This window comes from Oncorhynchus keta, chromosome 26, assembly GCF_023373465.1.
Source record: "Oncorhynchus keta strain PuntledgeMale-10-30-2019 chromosome 26, Oket_V2, whole genome shotgun sequence".
NCBI lineage: Eukaryota > Metazoa > Chordata > Actinopteri > Salmoniformes > Salmonidae > Oncorhynchus > Oncorhynchus keta.
The window spans coordinates 26,186,706-26,212,610 of NC_068446.1; the positions used below are offsets into that span (position 1 = coordinate 26,186,706).

At 43.6% G+C, this 25,905-nt stretch overlaps 1 protein-coding gene across 1 annotated transcript in view; it reads right to left on the reverse strand.

Annotated features, from left to right (window-relative positions):
- Nucleotides 1-222: 222 nt before the first annotated feature.
- Nucleotides 223-25,905, reverse strand: part of LOC118358669 (ephrin type-B receptor 1-like) — a 163,747-nt gene continuing 138,064 nt past the window's right edge. The window contains exons 12-16 of the mRNA XM_052480447.1: nt 25,148-25,363; nt 16,760-16,909; nt 1,990-2,183; nt 1,645-1,800; nt 223-369 (exon numbers count right to left, since the gene is read on the reverse strand). Of these exons, the coding sequence (XP_052336407.1) occupies nt 261-369; nt 1,645-1,800; nt 1,990-2,183; nt 16,760-16,909; nt 25,148-25,363 (825 nt within the window). The 3' untranslated portion in view covers nt 223-260. The remainder of the gene's footprint in view (nt 370-1,644; nt 1,801-1,989; nt 2,184-16,759; nt 16,910-25,147; nt 25,364-25,905) is intronic.

A 25,905-nucleotide genomic window follows, 5' to 3' on the forward strand; every position in this document is an offset into this window, starting at 1 on the left:
TATAGACTACCTTAACTGAACCATTGAAGTTGTCCTGAGGCAGAATCTTATCTTCTACCCCTTTGTATCTTCGGTTAACTCTCTTTACCTAGGTGTGGAGAGTGTGTGTTGGGAGCGGGCATGCTGTTATGTATGTGCCACATGGTCGTTCTTTAAATCAGGTTAGTGTCTCCACCCTGGTGTGTTCTTTAGGGTCATCAGGAGTTTTCCTATGGGCTCCCTGGTGTGTTGTCTCTGGGTGGTGGTGGCGCACCCTGTGGTCAGGCCATGGAGGTGGGGGACTGGGCCATCTGGTCCCTCATAGACTGGACACTGCTCAGGATCTTCTTCTGATGGCCGGCCAGGGTCACTCCTATCCTCAACAGGTCTCTGACAAACAAGAGGAACAAATCAAATGTTATTTGTCACATGTGGCGAATACAACAGGTGTTGACCTTACCGTGAAATGCTTACTTACAAGCCCTTAACAAACAATGCAATTTTAAGGAAATATAGTTAAGAAAATATTTACTAAATAAACTAAAGTAAAACAAGTAACACAATAAAATAACAATAATGAGGCTATATACGGTGGGTACCGGTACCGAGTCCATGTACAGAGGTATAGGTTAATCGAGAACAGTGTCAACAACAAGGTTGAGGGGTGGAGGTGTTCACAGTACAGTACCTCATGTCTGTGAGTTCTCTATTGGATGGAATTATTGGGCTATGGATATTGTGGATGAACAAATACATGCACAAACATTACCACACCATGCACAAAGACAATAGTATAATCTTTTCTGCTTGAGGCAGAGCAGAGCGAAACATATAGAGCCTGTTTCCAGCGCAGTATACAATGTGCCAGATATACTCCCTGCTAGAGATAAGCACAAGATCTGCACACTGTTCCCATTCATATGGTAATATAGTTTTTCTATTTACAATGGTAAGCGCAGAATGGACATAATTAGTTGAGGGCTGCTGGGGATTGTTGCCGACTTGTACAGTAGCCGTCAAAGGGACATCTATTTGATCAATCTGAACAACCAAAGGAAAGGCAATCCATTGTCCTTCTAAAAAAAACTTTAGTTGTGCCACTCTATCAAATCAAAGTGATTAGTAAGACGGAGAGACCTTGCCGATGTAGATCTATCCACAGCTCTGAATGCCTGGTGGATTTGAAGTATGACAGGCCTGATCTCCTATGGACGTTTACTGAGGGATTATTCCTGTCTGAGCCAGAAGCATGATTCCCATTATTCTGACATCTGAGACAGCTTTTTGATGGTAGATGTGTGACTGCAATGGCCTGCCTTGCTGGTTGGCTGTCTCAGTGAACCTGATTGAAAATGTATTCCAGCCTGCCCCATTACGCTACATCTACAAGAGTGCAAATCTAATTATAGGGGGATAATACTTCTGAGACCTTCTGTAATCTGTGACAAATGTGTATGTGTGTGTGTATTCCACGACTGCTAGTGTAACATTCTTCCAGAGTAATTTTGGGAACCATCTGCTTATTCAAGGGCTGACCAAATGTTGTATTGCTACAGTGAATAGTGATAGGAGAGCTTTGCTGTTTGGTACTGTATCTCCTGAGACTCCTGATAAGATGGAAAATTAGGTGGGTGAGATATGATGACATTGGGCCTCAGAACATACTCTGAGCTGATCTGAGCCACCAGGGGTAGGGAGGTGAAGCCAGAGCCCAGGAAATTGTCTCTGTACTGCCCCATCTTGATGGCACCTAGCCAGTCCTCCACAGAGGTGAAGGTGGTGAAGTCTGGAATGGAGCGGTCTAGCAGGGGCTGAGAAGGCCTGTTGAGAAAAAGAGGAGAGAAGAGAGGGATGAAACAGTGAAGTGATGTGAAAGAGGGGTGAAAAGGAGACGGGGTACATAAAAAGGAGAAACCTTGTAAAAGTTGATCAGTAATATACAGTAGTCTATGTGCTCGGAATGTGCACTATGAGTACTGTTACGAGTCAAGGCATTTCTTGCAGACGTACACTGCAGTGATGGTGGCCACAGCTTTGAGGCTGATAGGGTTGCGGATCATCTTGTCCAGTGTGTTGACGATGTCAGTGAATTTGGGCCGGGCGTTTCTGTCTTTCTGCCAGCAGTCCAGCATCAGCTGGTGTAGTGCTGTGGGGCAGTCCATGGGAGGGGGCAGACGGTAGTCTTGCTCTATGGCATTGATCACCTGCATGAGGAGGAGAGGAGAAAGAGATAGCACATTACAAAACAGGAAAGGAAGAAAACAGAGAGGGACTGTAACGGCAGATCTCCTCTTCGTCTGAAGAGGAGTAAGGATCGGACCAAGATGCAGCGTGGTAAGTGTCCATAACTTTAATCAAAGAAAGCACTGAACACTGAATACAAAAATAACAAAAGAAACAAGAAGAAACGAAACTGAAACAGTACCGTGTGGCGAGAAACACTAATACAGGAACAGGAACAATCACCCACAAAGAATATGGCTGCCTAAATATGGTTCCCAATCAGAGACAACGATAGACAGCTGCCTCTAATTGAGAACCAGTCTAGGCAACCATAGACTTACAAAACACCTAGATAGGATACACCCCCATAAGGATACACCCCCATACAAAACCCCTAGACAAGCCAAAAACACATACATCACCCATGTCACACCCTGACCTAACCAAAATAACAAAGAAAATAAAGAATACTAAGGTCAGGGTGTGACGGGATCAAAGGTGCGGACTCCCGGCCGCACACCTCAAATCAAATCAAATCAAATTTTATTTGTCACATACACATGGTTAGCAGATGTTAATGCGAGTGTAGCGAAATGCTTGTGCTTCTTGTTCCGACAATGCAGTGATAACCAACAAGTAATCTAACTAACAATTCCAAAACTACTGTCTTATACACAGTGTAAGGGGATAAAGAATATGTACATAAGGATATATGAATGAGTGATGGTACAGGGCAGCATACAGTAGATGGTATCGAGTACAGTATATACATATGAGATGAGTATGTAGACAAAGTAAACAAAGTGGCATAGTTAAAGTGGCTAGTGATACATGTATTACATAAGGATGCAGTCGATGATAGAGTACAGTATATACGTATGCATATGAGATGAATAATGTAGGGTAAGTAACATTATATAAGGTAGCATTGTTTAAAGTGGCTAGTGATATATTTACATCATTTCCCATCAATTCCCATTATTAAAGTGGGTGGAGTTGGGTCAGTGTCAATGACAGTGTGTTGGCAGCAGCCACTCAATGTTAGTGGTGGCTATTTAACAGTCTGATGGCCTTGAGATAGACGCTGTTTTTCAGTCTCTCGGTCCCAGCTTTGATGCACCTGTACTGACCTCGCTTTCTGGATGATAGCGGGGTGAACAGGCAGTGGCTCGGGTGGTTGATGTCCTTGATGATCTTTATGGCCTTCCTGTAACATCGGGTGGTGTAGGTGTCCTGGAGGGCAGGTAGTTTGCCCCCGGTGATGCGTTGTGCAGACCTCACTACCCACTGGAGAGCCTTACGGTTGAGGGCGGAGCAGTTGCCGTACCAGGCGGTGATACAGCCCGCCAGGATGCTCTCGATTGTGCATCTGTAGAAGTTTGTGAGTGCTTTTGGTGACAAGCCGAATTTCTTCAGCCTCCTGAGGTTGAAGAGGCGCTTCTGCGCCTTCTTCACGACGCTGTCAGTGTGAGTGGGCCAATTCGGTTTGTCTGTGATGTGTATGAAACCCCACCTCTTTAAGGAATACCTAGGATAGGATAAAGTAATCCCCCCTTAAAAGATTTAGATGCACTATTGTAAAGTGGCTGTTCCACTGGATGTCATAAGGTGAATGCACCAATTTGTAAGTCGCTCTGGATAAGAGCGTCTGCTAAATGACTTAAATGTAAATGTATGCCGAGGAACTTAAAACTTGCTACCCTCTCCACTACTGTTCCATCGATGTGGATAGGGGGTGTTCCCTCTGCTGTTTCCTGAAGTCCACAATCATCTCCTTAGTTTTGTTGACGTTGAGTGTGAGGTTATTTTCCTGACACCACACTCCGAGGGCCCTCACCTCCTCTCTGTAGGCCGTCTCGTCGTTGTTGGTAATCAAGCCTACCACTGTTGTGTCGTCCGCAAACTTGTTGATTGAGTTGGAGGCGTGCGTGGCCACGCAGTCGTGGGTGAACAGGGAGTACAGGAGAGGGCTCAGAACGCACCCTTGTGGGGCCCCCGTGTTGAGGATCAGCGGGGAGGAGATGTTGTTGCCTACCCTCACCACCTGGGGGCGGCCCGTTAGGAAGTCCAGGACCCAGTTGCACAGGGCGGGGTCGAGACCCAGGGTCTCGAGCTTGATGACGAGCTTGGAGGGTACTCTGGTGTTAAATGCTGAGCTGTAGTCGATGAACAGCATTCTCACATAGGTATTCCTCTTGTCCCGATGGGTTAGGGCAGTGTGCAGTGTGGTTGTGATTGTGTCATCTGTGGACCTATTGGGGCGGTAAGCAAATTGGAATGGGTCTAGGGTATCAGGTAGGCTGGAGGTGATATGGTCCTTGACTAGTCTCTCAAAGCACTTCATGATGACGGAAGTGAGTGCTATGGGGTGTTAGTCATTTAGCTCAGTTAACTTAGCTTTCTTGGGAACAGGAACAATTGTGGCCCTCTTGAAGCATGTGGGAACAGCAGACTGGTATAGGGATTGATTGAATATGTCCGTAAACACACCGGCCAGCTGGTCTGCGCATGCTCTGAGGGCGCGGCTGGGGATGCCGTCTGGGCCTGCAGCCTTGCGAGGGTTAACACGTTTAAATGTCTTACTCACCTCGGCTGCAGTGAAAGAGAGACCACATGTTTTCGTTGCAGGCCGTGTCAGCGGCACTGCATTGTCCTCAAAGCGGGCAAAAAAGTTATTTAGTCTGCCTGGGAGCAAGACATCCTGGTCCGTGACTGGGCTGGGTTTCTTCTTGTAGTCCGTGATTGACTGTAGACCCTGCTACATGCCTCTTGTGTCTGAGTCGTTGAATTGAGATTCTACTTTGTCTCTGTACTGACGCTTAGCTTGTTTAATAGCCTTGCGGAGGGAATAGCTGCATTGTTTATATTCGGTCATGTTACCAGACACCTTGCCCTGATTAAAAGCAGTGGTTCACGCTTTCAGTTTCACTCGAATGCTGCCATCAATCCACGGTTTCTGGTTAGGGAATGTTTTTATCGTTGCTATGGGAACGACATCTTCAACGCACGTTCTAATGAACTCGCACACCGAATCAGCGTATTCGTCAATATTTTTATCTGCCGCAATACGAAACATGTCCCAGTCCACGTGATGGAAGCAGTCTTGGAGTGTGGAGTCAGCTTGGTCGGACCAGCGTTGGACAGACCTCAGCGTGGGAGCCTCTTGTTTAAGTTTCTGTCTGTAGGCAGGGATCAACAAAATGGAGTCGTGGTCAGCTTTTCCGAAAGGGGGCGGGCAGGGCCTTATATAGGCGTCGCGGAAGTTAGAGTAACAATGATCCAAGGTTTTACCACCCCTGGTTGCGCAATCGATATGCTGATCAAATTTAGGGAGTCTTGTTTTCAGATTAGCTTTGTTAAAATCCCCAGCTACAATGAATGCAGCCTCCGGATAAATGGTTTCCAGTTTGCAAAGAGTTAAATAAAGTTCGTTCAGAGCCATCGATGTGTCTGCTTGGGGGGGATATATACGGCTGTGATTATAATCGAAGAGAATTCTCTTGGTAGATAATGCGGTCTACATTTGATTGTGAGGAATTCTAAATCAGGTGAACAGAAGGATTTGAGTTCCTGTATGTTTCTTTCATCACACCATGTCTCGTTAGTCATGAGGCATACGCCCCCGCCACTCTTCTTACCAGAAAGATGTTTGTTTCTGTCGGCGCGATGCCCTAACACTATATGGGAGGGTCTGGGTGGGCATAAATCCGAGGTGGCGGTTCTGGCTCGGGACGTGGTCCCCGCTCCATTTCTGACTCGTCACACTTACTTAATGGAGCGGGAACCCTCACCGCCGACCACGGACTAGAGGACGCCACTGGACTGATGGTCGAGTCTGGAGTGAGTGGCGCCTCTGGATTGGAGGGAGACTCTGGCGGATCCGGACTGGAGGGAGACTCTGGCGGATCCGGACTGGAGGGAGACTCTGGCGGATCCGGACTGGTAGGTTCCGGACTGTGACCCATCGTGGTAGGTTCCGGACTGCGACCCGTCGTGGTAGGTTTCCGGACTGCGACCCGTCGTGGTAGGTTCCCGGACTGCGACCCGTCGTAGGAGGTTCCGGTCTGCAGCCCGTTGTAGGAGGTTCCGGTCTGCGGCCCGTCGTAGGAGGTTCCAGTCTGCGGCCCATCGTAGGAGGTTCCGGTCTGCGGACTATTGCCTGACGCTCTGGACTGGGCACTGTTACCGGACGCTCTGGACTGGGCACTGTTGCCGGACGCTCTGGACTGGGCACTGTTGCCGGACGCTCTGGACTGGGCACTGTTGCCTGACGCTCTGGACTGGGCACTGTTGCCGGATGCTCTGGACTGGACACTGTTGCTGGACGCTCTGGACTGGGCACTGTTGCCGGACGCTCTGGACTGGGCACTGTTGCCGGACACTCTGGACTGGGCACTGTTGCCGGACGTTCTGGACTGGGCACTGTTGCCGGACGTTCTGGACTGGCGAGGCGCACTGTAGGCCTGGTGCGTGGTGCCGGCACTGATGGTACCGGGCTGGGGACACGCACCTCTTGGCGAGTGCGAGGAGCAGGAACAGGGAGTACTGGACCCTGGAGGCGCACTGGTGGCCTGGTGCATGGTGCTGACACTGGTGATACCGGGCTGGAGACACGCACCTCAGGGCTGGTGCGTGGTGTTGGCACTGGTGGTACTGGATAGACCGGACCGTGAAGACGCACTGGAGGTCTCGAGCTAATGGCCTGCACAACCCGTCCTGGCTGGATGGTGACTTGAGCCCGGCACGTGCGGGGCGCAGGCACAGGACGCACTGTGCTGTGCAGACATACGGGAGACACAGTGCGCAATGCCGGCGCAGGACATCCTGGCCCGATGAGACCCACTGGCTGTCTGGGGAGCAGGGCTGGTACCATCTGCCCTGGCTGGATCCTCACTCTAGCCCGGCAGATGCGGGGAGCTGGGATGTAGCGCATCGGGCTAAGCACGCGTACTGGAGAAAACGTGCGTTCTACCGCATAACACGGTGCCTGACCAGTACAACGCCCTCTCTCTCCACAGTAAGCACGGGGAGTTGGCGCAGGTCTCCTACCTGGCTTCGCCACACTCCCCGTGTGTCCTCCCCAATAAACTTTTGGGGCTGCCTCTCGGGCTTCCAGACGTGCTGCCTCTTCATACCACCGCCTCTCCGCTTTGGATGCCTCCAGCTCTGCCTTGGGGTGGCGATATTCCCCCGGCTGCGTCCAGGGTCCATCTCCATCCAGTTTCTACTCTCAAGTCCAATAGTCCTGATTGCGCTGCTCCTCCTGCTGCTTGGTCCATTGTTGGTGGGTGTTTCTGTAATAGCAGATCTCCTCTTCGTCTGAAGAGGAGTAAGGATCGGACCAAGATGCAGTGTGTTAAGTGTCCATAACTTTAATCAAAGAAAGCACTGAACACTGAATACAAAAATAACAAAAGAAACAAAACCCGAAACAGTACTGTGTGGCGACAAACACTGACACGGAAACAGGAACAGGAACAATCACCCACAAAACACCCAAAGAATATGGCTGCCTAAATATGGTTCCCAATCAGAGACAACGATAGACAGCTGCCTCTAATTGAGAACCAATCTAGGCAACCATAAACTTACAAAACACCTAGATAGGAAACACCTCCATAAACATACAAAACCCATTGACAAGACAAAAACACATACATCACCCATGTCACACCCTGACCTAACCAAAATAACAAAGAAAACAAAGAATACTAAGGTCAGGGTGTGACAGGGACATAGATGAGGTCACACTAACAGCATAGCCTAAATGGATGGACAAAGGTGTTGGTGGAAAATGGAAAATGGTCATATTGGTTTTGAAAAGCTTGGTATAACGTTCTCTGGATCATGGAAGAGTTCATAACCAATTGACAAAGGCTTTTGATGCGCTGTATGTTTCCAGACACCTGCAACTCAACTGCTTCCAGATTGGAGGTTTCAGAACACTGGAACAGAGCAGTGGAATACAACTTTAATAGGATTTCATTGGCACAGTTGATATGATGGTATCATTGGCCAATGATACCATCATATCCAACTTAAGCCTCTCACCAGCTTGGCACTGCTTGGCCCTGTATAAGACCAAGCTTTGTGGTTGTGTAAACACTGGCTACACAGAGAGGAAAAATACACCAAAAACAATGTGTAAAGCTTTGCTTAACTACGCAGAAATGTGCACTCTTAGTAACCCTGGGATTTTCACTCCAACTCCAAATTTGTCAATCAAAAGTTACAGTAACATCGCATCTGATTAATCAATTTTCTCTATCAATACGATCCTCAGCAGATTTTCCCTGGTCTCTGTGTAGCAGCTGAACTGCAGGCAGAACAATGGAAACCGCAGTTGATAATTGTTTTTAAAAAACGGGACGTCTGAAGGGATTTTGATATATGCCCATTCCCTGATTCCCCTTTTATCAGAGAGAGAGAGTGGTCCACCAGACATCCGTCAATCACCACACCATAAAAGAACAGAAAGCTTTGCCATAGCGACCGGCAGCAGCCAGCTTCCGTGCAGACACTGGGGACTGATTGCTTGTAAAACAGAAAAAAAGGAGAGAGAGAGAATTTAATGAACTGCAGCTATATACCCAGAGCTGGGTCTTTGTTAAGAAATTTTCCCCCGCCCCCTAACTATTCAACCTTGATTGCAGGAGAGTGGCAGGCAAGAGAGTTACTGTCTAGGGATTCACTATAGGAGATCTCGTTAGTGGCTGGGGCAGGACTATTGTAAACCGGGAGCCGTGCTGTCAACAATAATCTTCTTTACCTAGAATTGTCCAGCATCTCCAGGTGGGTTACTTCAAGGACTTACAGAGCGCTGTGCTAATGGACACAGCAGTGCCGCAACACAGGGTCTGAATGACAACTGCACAGAACTAGAGAGCTTGGCAGACAGCTAGATCCACAACAATTCTGCAGTGTAATATTTGCTATGGAGATTTGAGGAGACCAGTCCCAGCTAGTACATAATGTTCTGAGAACCATTTGTTTCTTAGAAATTGTTGAGAGCGTGGTTATCCCATGGTTATTTTGCATACAACCTTCCCACAACTTGTTGAGGATGGTGCAGGATAGTTGCTTGGCTTTGAACATTCTCAGTTTAACAGTTGTTAAAGTACTATGTGAATTTCACCAGGTTCATATATTAATATGTCATGTTGATTTGTTATTATGCATGCCTGCATCCTGGGAGTAGGGGAGTGTGTACTTACGTTTTGCCCTGCGTGCTCGTGCTCAAATCATTTTGATGCACTATGAGAGGTAGGCACGCTTTTTCTGTCATATTCAGAAAAGTTTGATTCTTTTAAGCACACACAGTGTTTTGTTCATGAATAATGTTGTATATTTAGAGGTTACTCATAAGTGGATGGTATTGTTAAGATGCACTTGTAATTTGACTTTTTAGGATGATATCAACATTCTGAATTCAACATGTGGTTAATAGCTAGCTAAGGTTTTAGCAGGTTGGCTACTGTATGTGTGAACGATGGCTAGCTCCTCGAATGATCCCAGTCCCTTGTATTGTGCATCTGTTGTAGAAAGAGGCGACGATTCACGGAACATTTGTGCTCCACAAATGTTTTATTTTATTTTGGATGCAGGCAGGTATGTGGTTTTAACTATGTAAAATATGTTATGTATAATAAGTAGAGGCTGTACTAATTTTTGTATTCAAACAATTTTGATGCACTATGAGAGAAAGAGGCGACGTTTCGCAGAACATATGTTTTATTTTATTTTGGATGCAGATGCAGGATGCAGAGAGTGAATTCTGCTTGACTAGTTAGGGATAGGCGGGACGCAAATGTCTCAACTGGCCAATAGCCAGGGAAAATGCAGAGCGCCAGATTCAAATAAAATACTATAAAATTCAAACTTTCGTTAAATCACACATGTAAGATACTCAATTAAAGCTACACTCGTTGTGAATCCAGCCAACATGTCAGATATTAAAAATGATTTTCGGTGAAAGCATAAGAAGCTGTTATCTGATAGCCTGCACCATCTGCACCAGCAGTAAACAAAGAGGTTAGCATATTTCAACCCTGCAGGCGCTACACAAAACGCTGAAATAAAATATAAAACATGCATTACCTTTGACGAGCTTCTTTTGTTGGCACTCCAATATGTCCCATAAACATCACAATTGGTCCTTTAGTTCGATTAATTCCGTCCATATATATCCAAAATGTCCATTTATAAAGTGCGTTTGATCCAGAAAAAACAGCTTACAAAAAAATGCAATGTCACTACAAAATATTTCAAAAGTTGCCTATAAACTTTGCCAAAATATTTCAAACTACTTTTGTAATACAACTTTAGGTATTTTTAAACGTTAATAATCGATCAAATTGTAGACGGGGCAATCTGTGTTCAATACAGGAATGAAAACAAACCAGTGCCACTTTTCACGTCTTGCGCAACTCACAAAAGTGTACCCAGTTCCTAGTTGGCCTACTTCTTCATTGCACAAAGGAATAACCTCAACCAAATTCCAAAGACTGGCGACATCCAGTGGAAGCGATAGGAACTGTAAACAGGTTCCTTAGAAATAACCCTTGGCAATGACAGGTCAGGGAACAGAGAGAGGCAATAAAAATAAAATTCTGAACAGTTAGTCCTCTGAGTTTTGCCTGCTACATACGTTCTGTTATACTCACAGACATGATTCAAACAGTTTAGAAAATTCAGACTGTGTTCTATCCAAATCTATAAATAATATGCATATCTTATATTCTTGGCATGAGTAGCAGGAAGTTAAAATTGGGCACTCTATTTATCCAAAAGTGAAAATTCTGCCCCCTAGCCCCAAGAGGATTTATGAGTGCTTGTTTCTTTTGAAATGGGGTCTGGTTAAATAGACTAAATTAACGGCTTCGTATGCGTAAAAAAAACATAGCATGATAGGTCCATCCTGGTGGTGCATTGGATTTATTCCATGGACATACACATGGAGATTCAGTGAATATACAAATCTCATTGATTTATCAAGACCAGTCCCCATGCTTGTCTCAGAGCATCGCAAAACAGTGCTAAAATAGTTGTAGGCTATTGCTTTAAATCCTATTGCTTCTAACTTCAATACGCTATTTAAATAAACAAGACCTACCCCACTTTTAACAGCACATTACTCAACACTAGTGAGACTCATGTCGCCTACAGTAGACCTACAGTATATGAAAAAAATATGATGTGACTCTCCACCGATAATTACATATAGAGGATTGGAGGATATTTCTGTAATTCAGTGATATTTATTCCCATCGTAAATCGTTATGGATCCATAACTAAACAAACATCGGCATTTTGAAAGAGTATTTTATCATTATGTTATTAACGTAAGCATGAAGATGCCATTATTAGTTACATTCTTTTAGTTTGAACGTGCAGACTGGCACTAAGAACAGCGGAAACGTTTCCCTTGTCAGTGCCATTGCCAGTGTGGCGTTTCCCTAGTCAGTTCCATTTCCAGTGTGGCGGGGTGGGGGTCCAACACCCCCCTTCCTCCTCCTCCCTTCCCCATGGGCTAGGTTGGTCTTCTATGCGCGGCTCTGTGGCCCATGCCCTCGTGCCTTGAACCTCGCACGCTTTCAGTGGATACAGCTGGAGAACTGCAAGGCAATCCCATTGTGCGCCACTCGGGAGCCATGAACATTATCCCAAGCCTCTCCAGGTTCTCCTTTACCCAAATCCAGATAGCAGATGTTCTGAAAGAGCTGCAAAACCTGGACCCGTACAAATCAGCTGGGCTTGACAATCTGGACCCGCTATTTCTGAAACTATCTGCCGCCATTGTCGCAACCCCTATCACCAGCCTGTTCAACCTCTCTTTCATATCGTCTGAGATCCCCAAGGATTGAAAGCTGCCGCAGTCATCCCCCTCTTCAAAGGAGGAGACACCCTGGACCCAAACTGCTATAGACCTATATCCATCCTGCCCTGCCTATCTAAGGTCTTCGAAAGCCAAGTCAACAAACAGGTCACTGACCATCTCGAATCCCACCGTACCTTCTCCGCTGTGCAATCTGGTTTCCGAGCCGGTCACGGGTGCACCTCAGCCACACTCAAGGTACTAAATGATATCATAACCGCCATCGATAAAAGACAGTACTGTGCAGCCGTCTTCATCGACCTCGCCAAGGCTTTCGACTCTGTCAATCACCAAATTCTTATCGGCAGACTCAACAGCCTCGGTTTTTCGGATGACTGCCTTGCCTGGTTCACCAATTACTTTGCAGACAGAGTTCAGTGTGTCAAATCAGAGGGCATGCTGTCCGGTCCTCTGGCAGTCTCTATGGGGGTGCCACAGGGTTCAATTCTCGGGCCGACTCTTTTCTCTGTATATATCAATGATGTTGCTCTTGCTGCGGGCGATTCCCTGATCCACCTCTACGCAGACGACACCATTCTATATACTTTCGGCCCGTCATTGGACACTGTGCTATCAAACCTCCAAACGAGCTTCAATGCCATACAGCACTCCTTCCGTGGCCTCCAACTGCTCTTAAACGCGAGTAAAACCAAATGCATGCTTTTCAACCGATCGCTGCCTGCACCTGCATGCCCGACTAGCATCACCACCCTGGATGGTTCCAACCTTGAATATGTGGACATCTATAAGTACCTAGGTGTCTGGCTAGACTGCAAACTCTCCTTCCAGACTCACATCAAACATCTCCAATCAAAAATCAAATCCAGAGTCTTCACTCACGCTGCCAAGCTTACCCTAGTAAAACTGACTATCCTACCGATCCTCGACTTCGGCGATGTCATCTACAAAATGGCTTCCAACACTCTACTCAGCAAACTGGATGCAGTCTATCACAGTGCCATCCGTTTTGTCACTAAAGCACCTTATACCACCCACCACTGCGACTTGTATGCTCTAGTCGGCTGGCCCTCACTACATATTCGTCGCCAGACCCACTGGCTCCAGGTCATTTACAAGTCCATGCTAGGTAAAGCTCCGCCTTATCTCAGTTCACTGGTCACGATGGCAACACCCATCCGTAGCACGCGCTCCAGCAGGTGTATCTCACTGATCATCCCTAAAGCCAACACCTCATTTGGCCGCCTTTCGTTCCAGTACTCTGCTGCCTGTGACTGGAACGAATTGCAAAATCGCTGAAGTTGGAGACTTTATCTCCCTCACCAACTTCAAACATCAGCTATCCGAGCAGCTAACCGATCGCTGCAGCTGTACATAGTCTATAGGTAAATAGCTCACCCTTATTCACCTGCCTCATTCCCATACTGTTTTTATACTGTTTTTATTTATTTACTTTTCTGCTCTTTTGCACACCAATATCACCAATATCTCTACCTGTACATGCCCATCTGATCATTTATCACTCCAGTGTTAATCTGCAAAATTGTATTATTCGCCTACCTCCTCATGCCTTTTGCACACATTGTATATAGATTGCCCATTTTTTTCTACTGTGTTATTGACTAGTTAATTGTTTACTCCATGTGTAACTCTGTGTTGTCTGTTCACACTGCTATGCTTTATCTTGGCCAGGTCGCAGTTGCAAATGAGAACTTGTTCTCAACTAGCCTACCTGGTTAAATAAAGGTGAAATAAATAAAAATAAAAATTATAACCAATATATATTGTCCTGTTAATAACAGGGTTAATAATATATCTGTGATAATATCCAACTGGCTTTAATATCAATCTAAATTAATAATTATAATAATTGTTTTGTTAAAAAAATATATATATTTTGGAGATTATTTTATTTTCAAATATTGTAAAATGAGTGAGAAAAAGGCCATTCTTGAACGTGGGGTGAGACATTGTTACTAATTTGTAAATAAAGCCAGCTTGTTATTTAGAATGATTTTTTCTGTTTTTAGAGGGAGAGAAACCAAAAACCTACAATGACCTCATGGGTCTCCCAGTTGAGGGCAGCACAGGTATTGAATCAGCATCTGTAGCAACACAGCTTGCACCTCTATGCAGTGTTTAAGACTGTTGCGCCACTCAGGCGCTGTATAACTGGTTTGTTAACACTGTCTTAACAAACCTCCAGATGAGCTTCAATGTCATACAACACTCCTTCCGTGGCCTCCAACTGCTCTTAAATGCTAATAAAATTAAATGCATGCTCTTCAACCGATCGGAGCCCGCACCCGCCCGCCCGTCTAGCATCACTAGTCTGGACGATTCTGACTTAGAATATGTGGACAACTACAAATAACTAGGTGTCTGGTTAGACTGCAAACTCTCCTTCCAGACACATTAAACATCTCCAATCCAAAATTAAATCTAGAATCGGCTTCCTATTTCGCAACAAAGCATCCTTCACTCATGCTGCCAAACATACCCTCTAAACGGACTATCCTACCGATCCATGACTTCGGTGAAGTCATTTACAAAATAGCCTCCAACACTCTACTCAGCAAATTGGATGTAGTCTATCACAGTGCCATCCGTTTTGTCACCAAAGCCCAATATACTACCCACCAATGCGACCTGTATGCGCTCGTTGGCTGGCCCTCGCTTCATATTCATTGTCAAACCCACTAGCTCCAGGTCATCTATAAGTCCTTGCTAGGTAAAGCCCCGCCTTATCTCAGCTCACTGGTCATCAGGTATATTTCACTGGTCATCCCCAAAGCCAACTCCTACCTTTGGCTGCCTTTCCTCCCAGTTCTCTGCTGCCAATGACTGGAATGAATTGCAAAAATCACTGAAGCTGGTGTCTTATATCTCCCTCACTAACTTTAAGCATCAGCTGTCAGAGCACCTGTACACAGCCCATATGTAAATAGCCCACCCAAATACCTCATCCCCATATTGTTATTTATTGTTTTGCTCCTTTGCACCCCAGTATTTCTACTTGCACATTCATCTTCTGCACCTCTATCCCTACAGTGTTCAATTGCTAAATTGTAATTATTTTGCCACTATGGCCTATATATTACCTCCCTAATCTTACCACATTTGCACACACTGTACGTAGATTTTTATATTGTGTTATTGCCTGTACGGTTGTTTATCTCATGTGTAACTCTGTGTTGTTTGTGTCGCCGTGCTTTGCTTTATCTTGGCCAGGTCGCAGTTGGTCGCAGTTGTTGAGAATAAGTTCTCATTTACTGACCGTCTGGTTAAAAACGTGACTGGTTGAGAGTGGCCTACAGTACTACAGTAGTACCAAAATAATCCTAACAAAATAAAAACCTTAGTGTAACCTTAGTTTCAGTAAGTAATACTGAAGTCGTGCACAATTATCAGTTTCTATTCAGGTTTATGTCGCCCATTCATTGTCAGTTAGAGACACAGTAGAACCCAAAGCATAATCAGTGCTCTAACTCCCCCTTGAGCTGGTCCTGGAGCAATTAAGTGGTGACACAGGGTACCGTACTAAACCACAAATTACCTTTAAATCCCGCAACATAATCGCAAAACTTTTGGTGGCTGTAGAATAAAAGATTAAGATTGAGTCTCACTGATGCCATGTTACCATAAAAAATACATAAAAAATGATGCCATAAAAAATACATGTGTTTGCATGATTAATGCCTAAGGAACTACATTTACTGAACAAAAATATAAACACAACATGTAAAGTGTTGGTCCTTTGTTACATGAGCTGAAATAAAAAATCCCAAATGTTCCATACTGTCACGTTCTGACCTTAGTTCCTTTATTTTTGTCTGTGTTTTAGTATGGTCAGGGCTTGAGTTGGGGTGGGCAGTCTATGTTTGTTTTTCTATGTGGGTTTTTGAGTTCGGCCTAGTATGGTTCTCAATCAGAGGCAGTTGTCAATTGTTGTCCCTGATTGAGAATCATACTTAGGCAGCCTGGGTTTCACTTTTGGTTTGTGGGTGTTTGTTTCCGTGTGAGTGTTTGGGCCACACGGTACTGTTTCGGTTTTGTAAATTCACGTTGTCATTTATTGTTTAGTGTTCTGAGTTTTAATTTAACATCATCATGAACACTTACCACGCTGCGCTTTGGTCCTCCTCTCTTTCTCCCAAAGACGATCGTTACACATACGCACAAAAAGCTTATTTCTCTCAAATATTGAGCACAATTTTTTTATATATCACTCTTAGTGAGCATTTCTCATTTGCCAAGATAATCCATCCACCTGACAGGTGTGGAGTATCAAAAAGCTGATGAGGATACATTTTTTAAAATCCATTTTAGAAAAAGGCTGTAAGGTAAAATATTTGGAAAAGGGGAAGGGGTCTGAATACTTTGCGAATGCACTGTACATGTATATTTAGTTCATTAACCAGACGTTCTTATCACACCATAATGCCATAACACTTCTGATACCAATGCAGGAAAGGGGGCCACAAAATGGTGAACCGCTATAAAGAAAATGGTATAGAAAAGTATTTTGAAAAGTATCTTGTTACAAAATACATTGGAGTTTTATTCAGCCCAGTGTCATACAAATGACAAAATACTCAAAGGTAATTAAAATACATATTCAAAATACACAGAAATACTGCCCATCTCTGATCATAGTATTTTCAGTTTTTAATACAGTCACACATCTGTTGATACTGAAAGGACACGAAATTGTATAATACTCACGTCCTGGTTGCTCATGTCCCAGTATGGCCGCTCACCAAATGACATTACCTCCCACATGACAATGCCATAGCTCCACACGTCACTGGCTGATGTGAACTTCCTGTAGGCAATAGCCTCAGGGGCTGTCCACCTCACCGGGATCTTCCCTCCCTGAGAGAGAAGAGAAGATATTTTTTTAGACTTACATTTTGTGTCTCTTTACACTGGCTGGTTTGACATAATATTTGACAGCTTGCTGCTTTTTATAGCCAAGGCCAAGTTGTCATAGCCAAAGACAAATTAGATTCATATCTGTGAGCTTCTGTCACGCCTTGGTCATTGTATTTTGTGTTTTCGTTATATATTTGGTCAGGCCAGGGTGTGACATGGATTTATGTTATTGTATTTTCGTATTGGGGTTTGTATTACTGGGATCGCGGCTGAGTAGGGGTGTTGTATAGGCTTGGCTGCCTGAGGCGGTTCTCAATCAGAGTCAGGTGATTCTCGTTGTCTCTGATTGGGAACCGTATTTAGGTAGCATGGTTTTGCTTTGTATTTCGTGGGTGATTGTTCCTGTCTCTGTGTAGTTTCACCAGATAGGCTGTAATAGGTTTTCGTTCCGTTTGTTGTTTTTGTATATGTATAAGTTATTTCATGTATCGTAATCTCTTCATTAAAGACATGAGTAACCACTATGCTGCATTTCGGTCCGACTCTCTTTCCACAAACGAAGAATGCCGTTACAGCTTCCTTGCAAATACACTTCATGATCAAGAACAGAGCTTTACTGAAATCACCCCACCAATCACAGTGTATTTAAGCAAAACCTACAATTTCCATATTAAAAACATATGCAGCTGACTTAAAACAAAACCCTTTATATATCATTTTAAATATTCTATTGGAAAACATATGTTTAAAATTAAATGCTGACTGCAGGGATCTGTTGATGTACTTAGAAAAAAAAGATGAGTGGTACATCTGTAACGACTGAGTGTCCCAACAACACTGGCATACCATGCAGTTCTTTTGATAAACATTGATGAAAAATGTTCACTTCATAATCCCCATTATGCACACAGCACACCCTGGAGGGATTTCTCTATGCAATTCCTGGAGGAGTGTACAGTACCAATTGGACTGAATGTGTATACTTTTGGATAAGCCTGATTTCAAAGGAACTGAGGGCTTACACAGCCCTCCCGATCTAGCTACACGATCTACAGGGATACTTTTGATGAGTGTGCGCTGTCAGTGAAGTGCTGGATCTCAGCGATTGGAGACATCTGGAACTGGTTGTATGAAAGACCTCTGTAAACTCTGTCTGGAGTTCTGGACAGAAAGTCATGAAGCACAAGGTTCTGTTCTAATTGTTCTGGGCAGAGTGTATTGAGTTGAAAAGCCTGTGCTGTGAATGCAGGACTGAGGAAATATCCCCACTGAATGTTGAGCAGGGAAACCTCCATAAGTAATATTCACATGCCAACAACAGCTAAATGGATCTGATGCTTACATGTCAGTTGATGACTCAAGAATAACAGAATACTAAGGATCCATTTTACAAGGAAGATATTTGATGTGGAATGTATTCAATGTGGCAACAGCCAACATGAGAGTAATCATTGTCCAGAAGCATGCTTTGAATCAGACTATCTGCTCTTAGTTCTTGTGCATTTCATTTACAGCAGCTTTGAGCCACTTTCCAATGCATGTTCTTTGGCCCCCCGGTGGCGAGCTCAGATGTCTCTTCCACAACAGAAGAAAGGAATGCTACAGCATAAAAAAATACTACAATCCCAGTATTTCCTGCTGAACTTGTAATGGTTGGCTAGATTGAGGCTGCATTGCAGATCCCCTATAATTAACCATGTCGGAGGTTTTGAATAAAGCGAATTGTTGAAATGCAGAGGCAAACAAAAGGCTTGGCGCACACTACATGTACATAACGAATAGTCGACATTCTCTCTCCCAATAAAATCAGTGAAAAGAGAGAATTCCCTCAGGGAAACAATGAAACTATGAAAACTTAAAAGTGGGCTGACAGTATTAAAACAGGGTCTACAGAACAGAGCTCCAGACACTGAGTGAAATACACTCTTAGAAAAAGAAGTTCCAAAAGGTTTCTTCGGCTGTCCTCATAGGAGAACCCTTTTGGGTTCCATGTAGAATCCTCTGTATTAAGGGTTCTACATGGAACTAAAAGGGTTCAACCTGCAACCAAAAAGGGTTATTCAAAGGGTTCTCCTATGGGGACAGCCAAATAACTATTTTTCTAAGAATGTATAGTATAGGGAGTGGAGAAAGGTGTAATGTGCTGGCTACTCCATGACTGTTACTTAAATGAATGACAATAATTATTGATGATGTATTTGACTCTTCTTTTTGAGGGGTATGCTACCTACATACAACAATACAGAAACAACCTATCCTGTATCTCTGTATCCCTAGCACAAAAACAGGCAAACCTCTCTACCTCCCCTCTGCCCCCCCACGCCCCCCCATTTACACACATATAACATAAGCTCATATATCTGCCACAGAAAACCATAAAATAGTAATGTGAAGCCTAACCAAATGACTTAGTTTTTCCAATCTTCAAGGATAAATTAGACTATTAATATGGCAGAGGGGTGATGAAAAATGCATTTCATGCCAGCCGGCAATTTGGTTTATGATCCCATTGGGTGAAGAGAATGGCACTTATTCTGTAAAAAAAAAAATCCAGGGGTATCGCATTTCCCATCACACGTTCTTGTTTTATAGCACAGTTAAACCCAAATCAATATGGCCTTATCATTGGGCCATTTCTGCAAAGCAGGCGTTTCCCCTCTGTCTCCAGTGACTTTCATCCAATTTTAAAGCCAAGTGGTTTCACTCTGTCCAAACCATGAGTACATTTATCTATATGGCAGGAAGAAACCCAGTATCAATGGGCATTTAGAGAACAGTACAAATGATATTGATATTCTCTGGAAGAATAGTTTGTGGAGAGACACAAGTAGCTATAGTGCAAGCATTACATGTACCTCCCTAACATAAAGTACTCCCATGCTTCCTGCTTAACTCATGCTCTATGACTTATTTACGGTTAAGTGCCTTGCTCAAGGGCACAACGACAGAGTTTTCACCTAGTCGGCTCTGGGATTCAAACCAGTAATCTTTTGGTTACTTGCCCAACCACTAGGCTACCTGCCGTCTCATGTCAGACGTTGAAGTCACATACTTTACGAGGGACAAGGAGCTTAGCTTTGATAGAGTTAATTTAACTTATCATCTTTGGACTTCTGTCTCAACTTTCTCGCTCCCCATGATGTGTGATCTTTACGAAGGACTAAAAGTCAATGAAGATACTCACACTCCAAATGTGCCCTTCAAGGGTGAATCTTCCCAAAGCAAGCCATCATATTAAGTTTGTTATAATATCTGTATTATATGCGATACAACCATTAAGCAATTAGATTGAATCTGTACTGAGATTCATCAGCAAAATCAAACATACTTTTCATTGAGTAACCTTACTCCCAATGGCTTGCAGACAGACATCGAAAGACTGTGGTTGGAATAAATGGTTTGCCTCTGCAATGGCTGTTTTTTAAAAACAGGTTAAGAAATCCTTAAGAGTTTATTGACACACCCGTACGTCAATCTAAGTAACATAATTTAAAAAATCCCCGGGCCTACCGAGTGGCACAGCGATCTAAGGTACTGCATCGCGGTGCTAGAGGCGTCACCATCTGGAGTCCCATAGAGCAGAGCATAATTGGCCCAGCGTCGTGCGGGTTTGGGGAGGCTTTTGCCGGGGGGTGCTTTAGTTGGCTTATCGCACTCTAGCGACACCTTATGGCGGGCCAGGCACCTGCAGACTGACCTTGTTGTCAGTTGAACGGTGTTTCCTCCGACACATTGATGCGGCTGGCTTCGGGTTAAGCGTGTGGGTGTTAAGAAGCATGGTTTGGCGGGTCATGTTTCAGAGGACGCATGACTCGACCTTCACCTCCCTAGTGTGTTGGGGAGTTGCAGTGATGAGACAAGATCAAAACAGGGCAGAAAATAATAATAAAATCCCCATCAATATCCGTCAGCTTAAGCTGCATCTCATTACATTTTTTTTTAAACTTTCAGAGAAAACCAACTAGAGAGCTTGAATAATTAGGGAAAACCAACAGAAAGAAATCAATCGTGTTGTTCAGCAGGGCAGTCTGAGGTGCACAGGGCAGAGCTCGTTAGGTGAAAAGGGCGACCCCAGCCTGTTTCCCATTTCAAACAGCAGCAAAGCAGCTCAGCTCTTGTAATGGAAACAGCTTGCCTGTTGGCCATGTGCATTTATCATGCTGAGCTGGGATATGATGAGATACTCATGCACTGGAGCTCCTGCTGACATTTATTTTATTTTAACAGGGAGTCCCATTGAGATCAATGTGATCAAGGGCTCTTTCACAAGGGAGCCCTACACACAAGTTACATAATGCAATAGAATGCAAATATACAACATTACCAACACACCAAGAAAAACAATCACATTCCTCAGCAAAGAGATCCTTAATCAACATTTTGAACGGCCTGAGAGGCACCGATACTTTCAGATGTAGTGCATTGTTTCCCAACTCTCAAGTCCTCCAGTCCCTCCATCATCATCACACAATTTTATTGTAGCCCTTGACAAGCACACCTGATTAAACTTGCCAACTAATCAGAAATCCCTCAGTGAGTTGAATCAGGTGTTTTTGTCTGGGCTACAACATAAATGTGTACTGTTGGGGTTAATCGACGACCGGAGTCCATCCCTGAGACTCTCGTACGTCTAAAGGTTATTCATTCTTATGTTTAAGTTATTTTTTATTCATAATTCATTTACAACACACACAACATATCACCCTAACCAAACAACAACAAACAAAACACCACATGTAAACACATGACAACATTGTTATTTCTCCTCCTTCACATTTCTAGACTTTCCTTCCTTTACTTTCTTTCCTTTACTTTCCTTTATTTTCCTTCCTTTACTTTCTTTCCTTTACTTTCCTTTATTTTCCTTCCTTTACTTTCTTTCCTTTACTTTCCTTTACTTTCCCTTCTTTCCTTTCCTTTCCTTCCTTTATTTTCCTTCCTTTACTTTCTTTCCTTTACTTTCCTTTACTTTCCTTTCTTTCCTTTCCTTTCCTTTATTTTCTTCCTTTCCTTCCTTTACTTTTTCTTTCCTTTACTTTCCTTTACTTTCCTTTACTTTCTGTCCTTTCCTTTCTTTCCTTTCCTTTCTTTCCTTTCCTTTCCTTCCTTTACTTTCCTTCCTTTACTTTTTACTTTCTTTATCCTTCCTTTACTTTCCTTTACCCTTTTCTTTCCTTTACTTTCCTTCCTTTCTTTCTTTTTACTTTCCATTTCCTTTACTTCCTTTCCTTTCCTTTCCTTTCCTTTCCTTTACTTTACTTTCCTTCCTTTACTTTCTTTCCTTTACTTTCCTTTATTTTCCATCCTTTACTTTCCTTTTCTTTCCTTTACTTTCCTTCCTTTACTTTCTTTCCTTTACTTTCCTTCCTTTACTTTCTATCCTTTACTTTCTATGCTTTACTTTCCTTTTCTTTCCTTTACTTTCCTTCCTTTTTCCTTTCTTTCCTTTACTTTCCTTTACATTCCTTTACTTTCCTTTACTTTTCCTTTCCTTTTCTTTCCTTTACTTTCCTTCCTTTACTTTCCTTTACTTTCCTTCCTTTACTTTTCTTTCCTTTACTTTCCTTCCTTTACTTTCTTTCCTTTACTTTCTTTCCTTTACTTTCTTTCCTTTACTTTCTTTCCTTTACTTTACTCTCATTCCTTTACTCTCATTCCTTTACTTTCCTTTACTTTCCTTCCTTTACTTTCCTTTACTTTCCTTCCTTTACTTTCTATCCTTTACTTTCCTTTTCTTTCCTTTACTTTCCTTCCTTTACTTTCTATCCTTTACTTTCTATGCTTTACTTTCCTTTTCTTTCCTTTACTTTCCTTCCTTCCTTTCCTTTCCTTCCTTTCCTTTCCTTCACTTTACTTTCCTTCCTTTACTTTCTTTCCTTTACTTTCCTTTTCTTTCCTTTACTTTCCTTTACTTTCCTTTACTTTTCCTTTCCTTTTCTTTCCTTTACTTTCCTTCCTTTACTTTCCTTTCCTTTTCTTTCCTTTCCTTTACTTTCCTTCCTTTACTTTCATTCCTTTACTTTCTTTGACAGTAACGAATGATGTTAGGTGCAGTTAGGTTAGGTACAGTTAGGTACAGTTTTCCCAGCGAAACAAAGCTCATAGAAGAGAAAGCAGATTCAAATGGACAGGGATTGTTGTACTTCATCTCACTATCTCCCTCCATTTCTTGTCATTGGGAAAGCATTAGACAGATGGAGATTCTATGGTGTATGGGTCAATCAGACAACCATGTCATCAGCATCTTAATGTGGAGTGGCCCTCATCTCACGCTAGTCAGCCTGCGACAAATAGAGTTGAGCAGAGACATTGGAGCAGGGGATGGGGCAAACCAGGAGTGGCTGAAAGAGTTTTAATTAGCAATCGGCAAACAGAGCACAGACATCACCCTCCAGCCTCCCCTCAGCCTCCCTCAGTCATCCACCCAGAACCACAGGGTCAGCCCTCTGGGCCAACCATGACAGGATCAACACACACGCCCTCTCTGCCATAATCACCCACACAGTCCCATACACATTAACTATACACACCGACAGACACTAACGTTTTCTCGGTAAGGAAATTCAAAACAGGGAATCTATAATATAGAGTACAACTCAATAGTGTCTCATGAAACACAAATTAAATTAAACTACTCTCTGATTAGATCTACAATACATCTTTATAGGCAAGACAGTGTAGCCTAGCAGAGATCTTAGATGACACTAGCAGGGTTGTCTATCGCAATCAATAACTTGTTATCATCTATAAATGTGTGAGAGAGGGTGTCTTTGCATAGGCAGGCATGCACCCATCTCAGACATGGGTTGTTATTTCATTCATAATGCCAGTGTCGGAGTTCTACATTGTGAGATAATTCTATGAACTTTGTTAAAGGGAAATAGAAAAATGTACTGTGTGCTTTTAGAAGGTTGAGATGTTCTGATTAGAGCTGTTGTGGAGGCAGGGAGAATTTGATTATAAAGTTCTGCCTCTGCACACAGACAGACAGATACAAATAAATAGGACTAGGTTTCTCTCTTGAATTTAAAGAGATTCTCCGGTACTTTTGTATACTTTTTAGCCAGTAGTTCTGAAAGTAGCACTCACGAGCCAAAAGTGGACCCTGAAAATGGTGTACTACATCACATACTGTATATGTAGATATATGCACCACATCATTGCTCTCGCTCTGCTGTGTGTGCATCTTGCAAGCGGTCACTCAAATGGCAATGGGCTGAAGCTCATTAGATAGAACTCAAATTGCTCGGACGCTGGCCCAAATGGGGGACAATGGCATAGCACAACTTCCAGAAAAAACATTGCTTTCAAACTAGGGATTTAGTGGCTAATTGAGGTAAGTCAGGAATTCTGCTCATATAATATTCATGTGTGAACTACACTGACACATCCAGCCCAAAGCTGGAGGTTTAAAAAATACTTAGAAGTTGCAAAAGTTCCAGAGCATGTCTTTAAGTACTAAACATTGTGAGACAAAATCATCACAATTCATCAAAGTGCATTTAGCTGAATAATCATAGATGCACTGTATATATTTTGATACACTACATGACAAAGTATGTGGACACCTCCTCATTGAACATCTCATTCCAAAACCATGGGCATTAATATGGAGTCGGTCCCCGCTTTGCTGCTATTACAACCTCCACACTTCTGGGAAGGCTTTCCACTAGATGTTGGAACATTGCTGTGGGGACTTGCTTCCATTCAGCCACAAGAGCATTAGTGAGGTTGGGCTATTAGGTCTGGCTCGCAGTTGGAGTTCCAATTAACTCCAAAGTTGTTCGATGGGGTTGAGGTTAGGGCTCTGTGAAGGCCAGTCAAGTTCTTCCAAACCGATCTCGACAATCCATTTCTGTATGGACCTCGCTTTGTGCACGGTGGAATTGTCATGCTGAAACAGGAAAGGGCCTTCCCCAAACTGTTGCCACAAAGTTGGAAGCATGGAATAGTCTTGAATGTCATTGTTTGCTGCAGCGTTAAGATTTCCCTTCACTGGGCCTAGCCCGAACCATTAAAAACAGCTCCAGACTATTATTCCTACACCACCGAACTTTACAGTTGGCAGTATGATCACCACAGACACAAAGACATAACCATGGCCATGTCAACTATTGAATCACCCAACTCTCTCTTGACAAAGAGATGTCTCACTTTGTACTGGACCATAAGATTATTTTTTTTTAATGTGTTCCATAGAAACGGGGAGGTTAAAGGCCAGCCAGAGAGGGTACTCACCAGGGAGCTGGTATAGATGGGGTCTGATGTGTCGTCCTGTAGGTAACGGGACAGGCCAAAGTCAGACACCTTACACACCAGGTTGCTGTTGACCAGGATGTTGCGGGCGGCCAGGTCTCTGTGGACGTAGTTCATCTCTGCCAGGTACTTCATGCCCGCCGCGATGCCACGCATCATCCCCACCAGCTGGATCACCGTGAACTGCCCGTCATTTTGCTGCAGGGCAGGGATTAAATAGGATGTCGTGTCACATTGGAGTTAATGACATAATAAAGTGCCAGATACTTGGGATAATGATGCTCCCATTATCTCTCTAAAATGTCCTCATTGTGTTGGAAATGCAAAGGTACACATTTTAGGTTAAAAAAAATCCTCACACATTTGTTTCTGGAAAAAATTATTGGCTGGGCAGCTTGTGCAAATATTTCAAGTTATTGAGTATTGAGGAAGAGCACCATATATGCCCTTTTCCAAATGTTACCAAATTGTCATTCATTGATGTAATAAGTGTTCCACTTGACTTGGGGCCCATTTAAGGAGTATGTGTGTGTGTCCATTAAGCCCCACATTGGATTCATTTCTTTGATCACTCTCTGTCTCTGCTCCTTATCCTCAGCTTGGCTGTTTATTAGAGGCCCCCACCAAGGTGGATAACTCCCTCCCGTGAGGCACGGCAGGTCTGACCCTACTCTGTGGCTTCAGTGGGCCCCTCCAACACGCCAAGCAGGGCACTCATTCAACTGTTGTCTTTCTGCGCC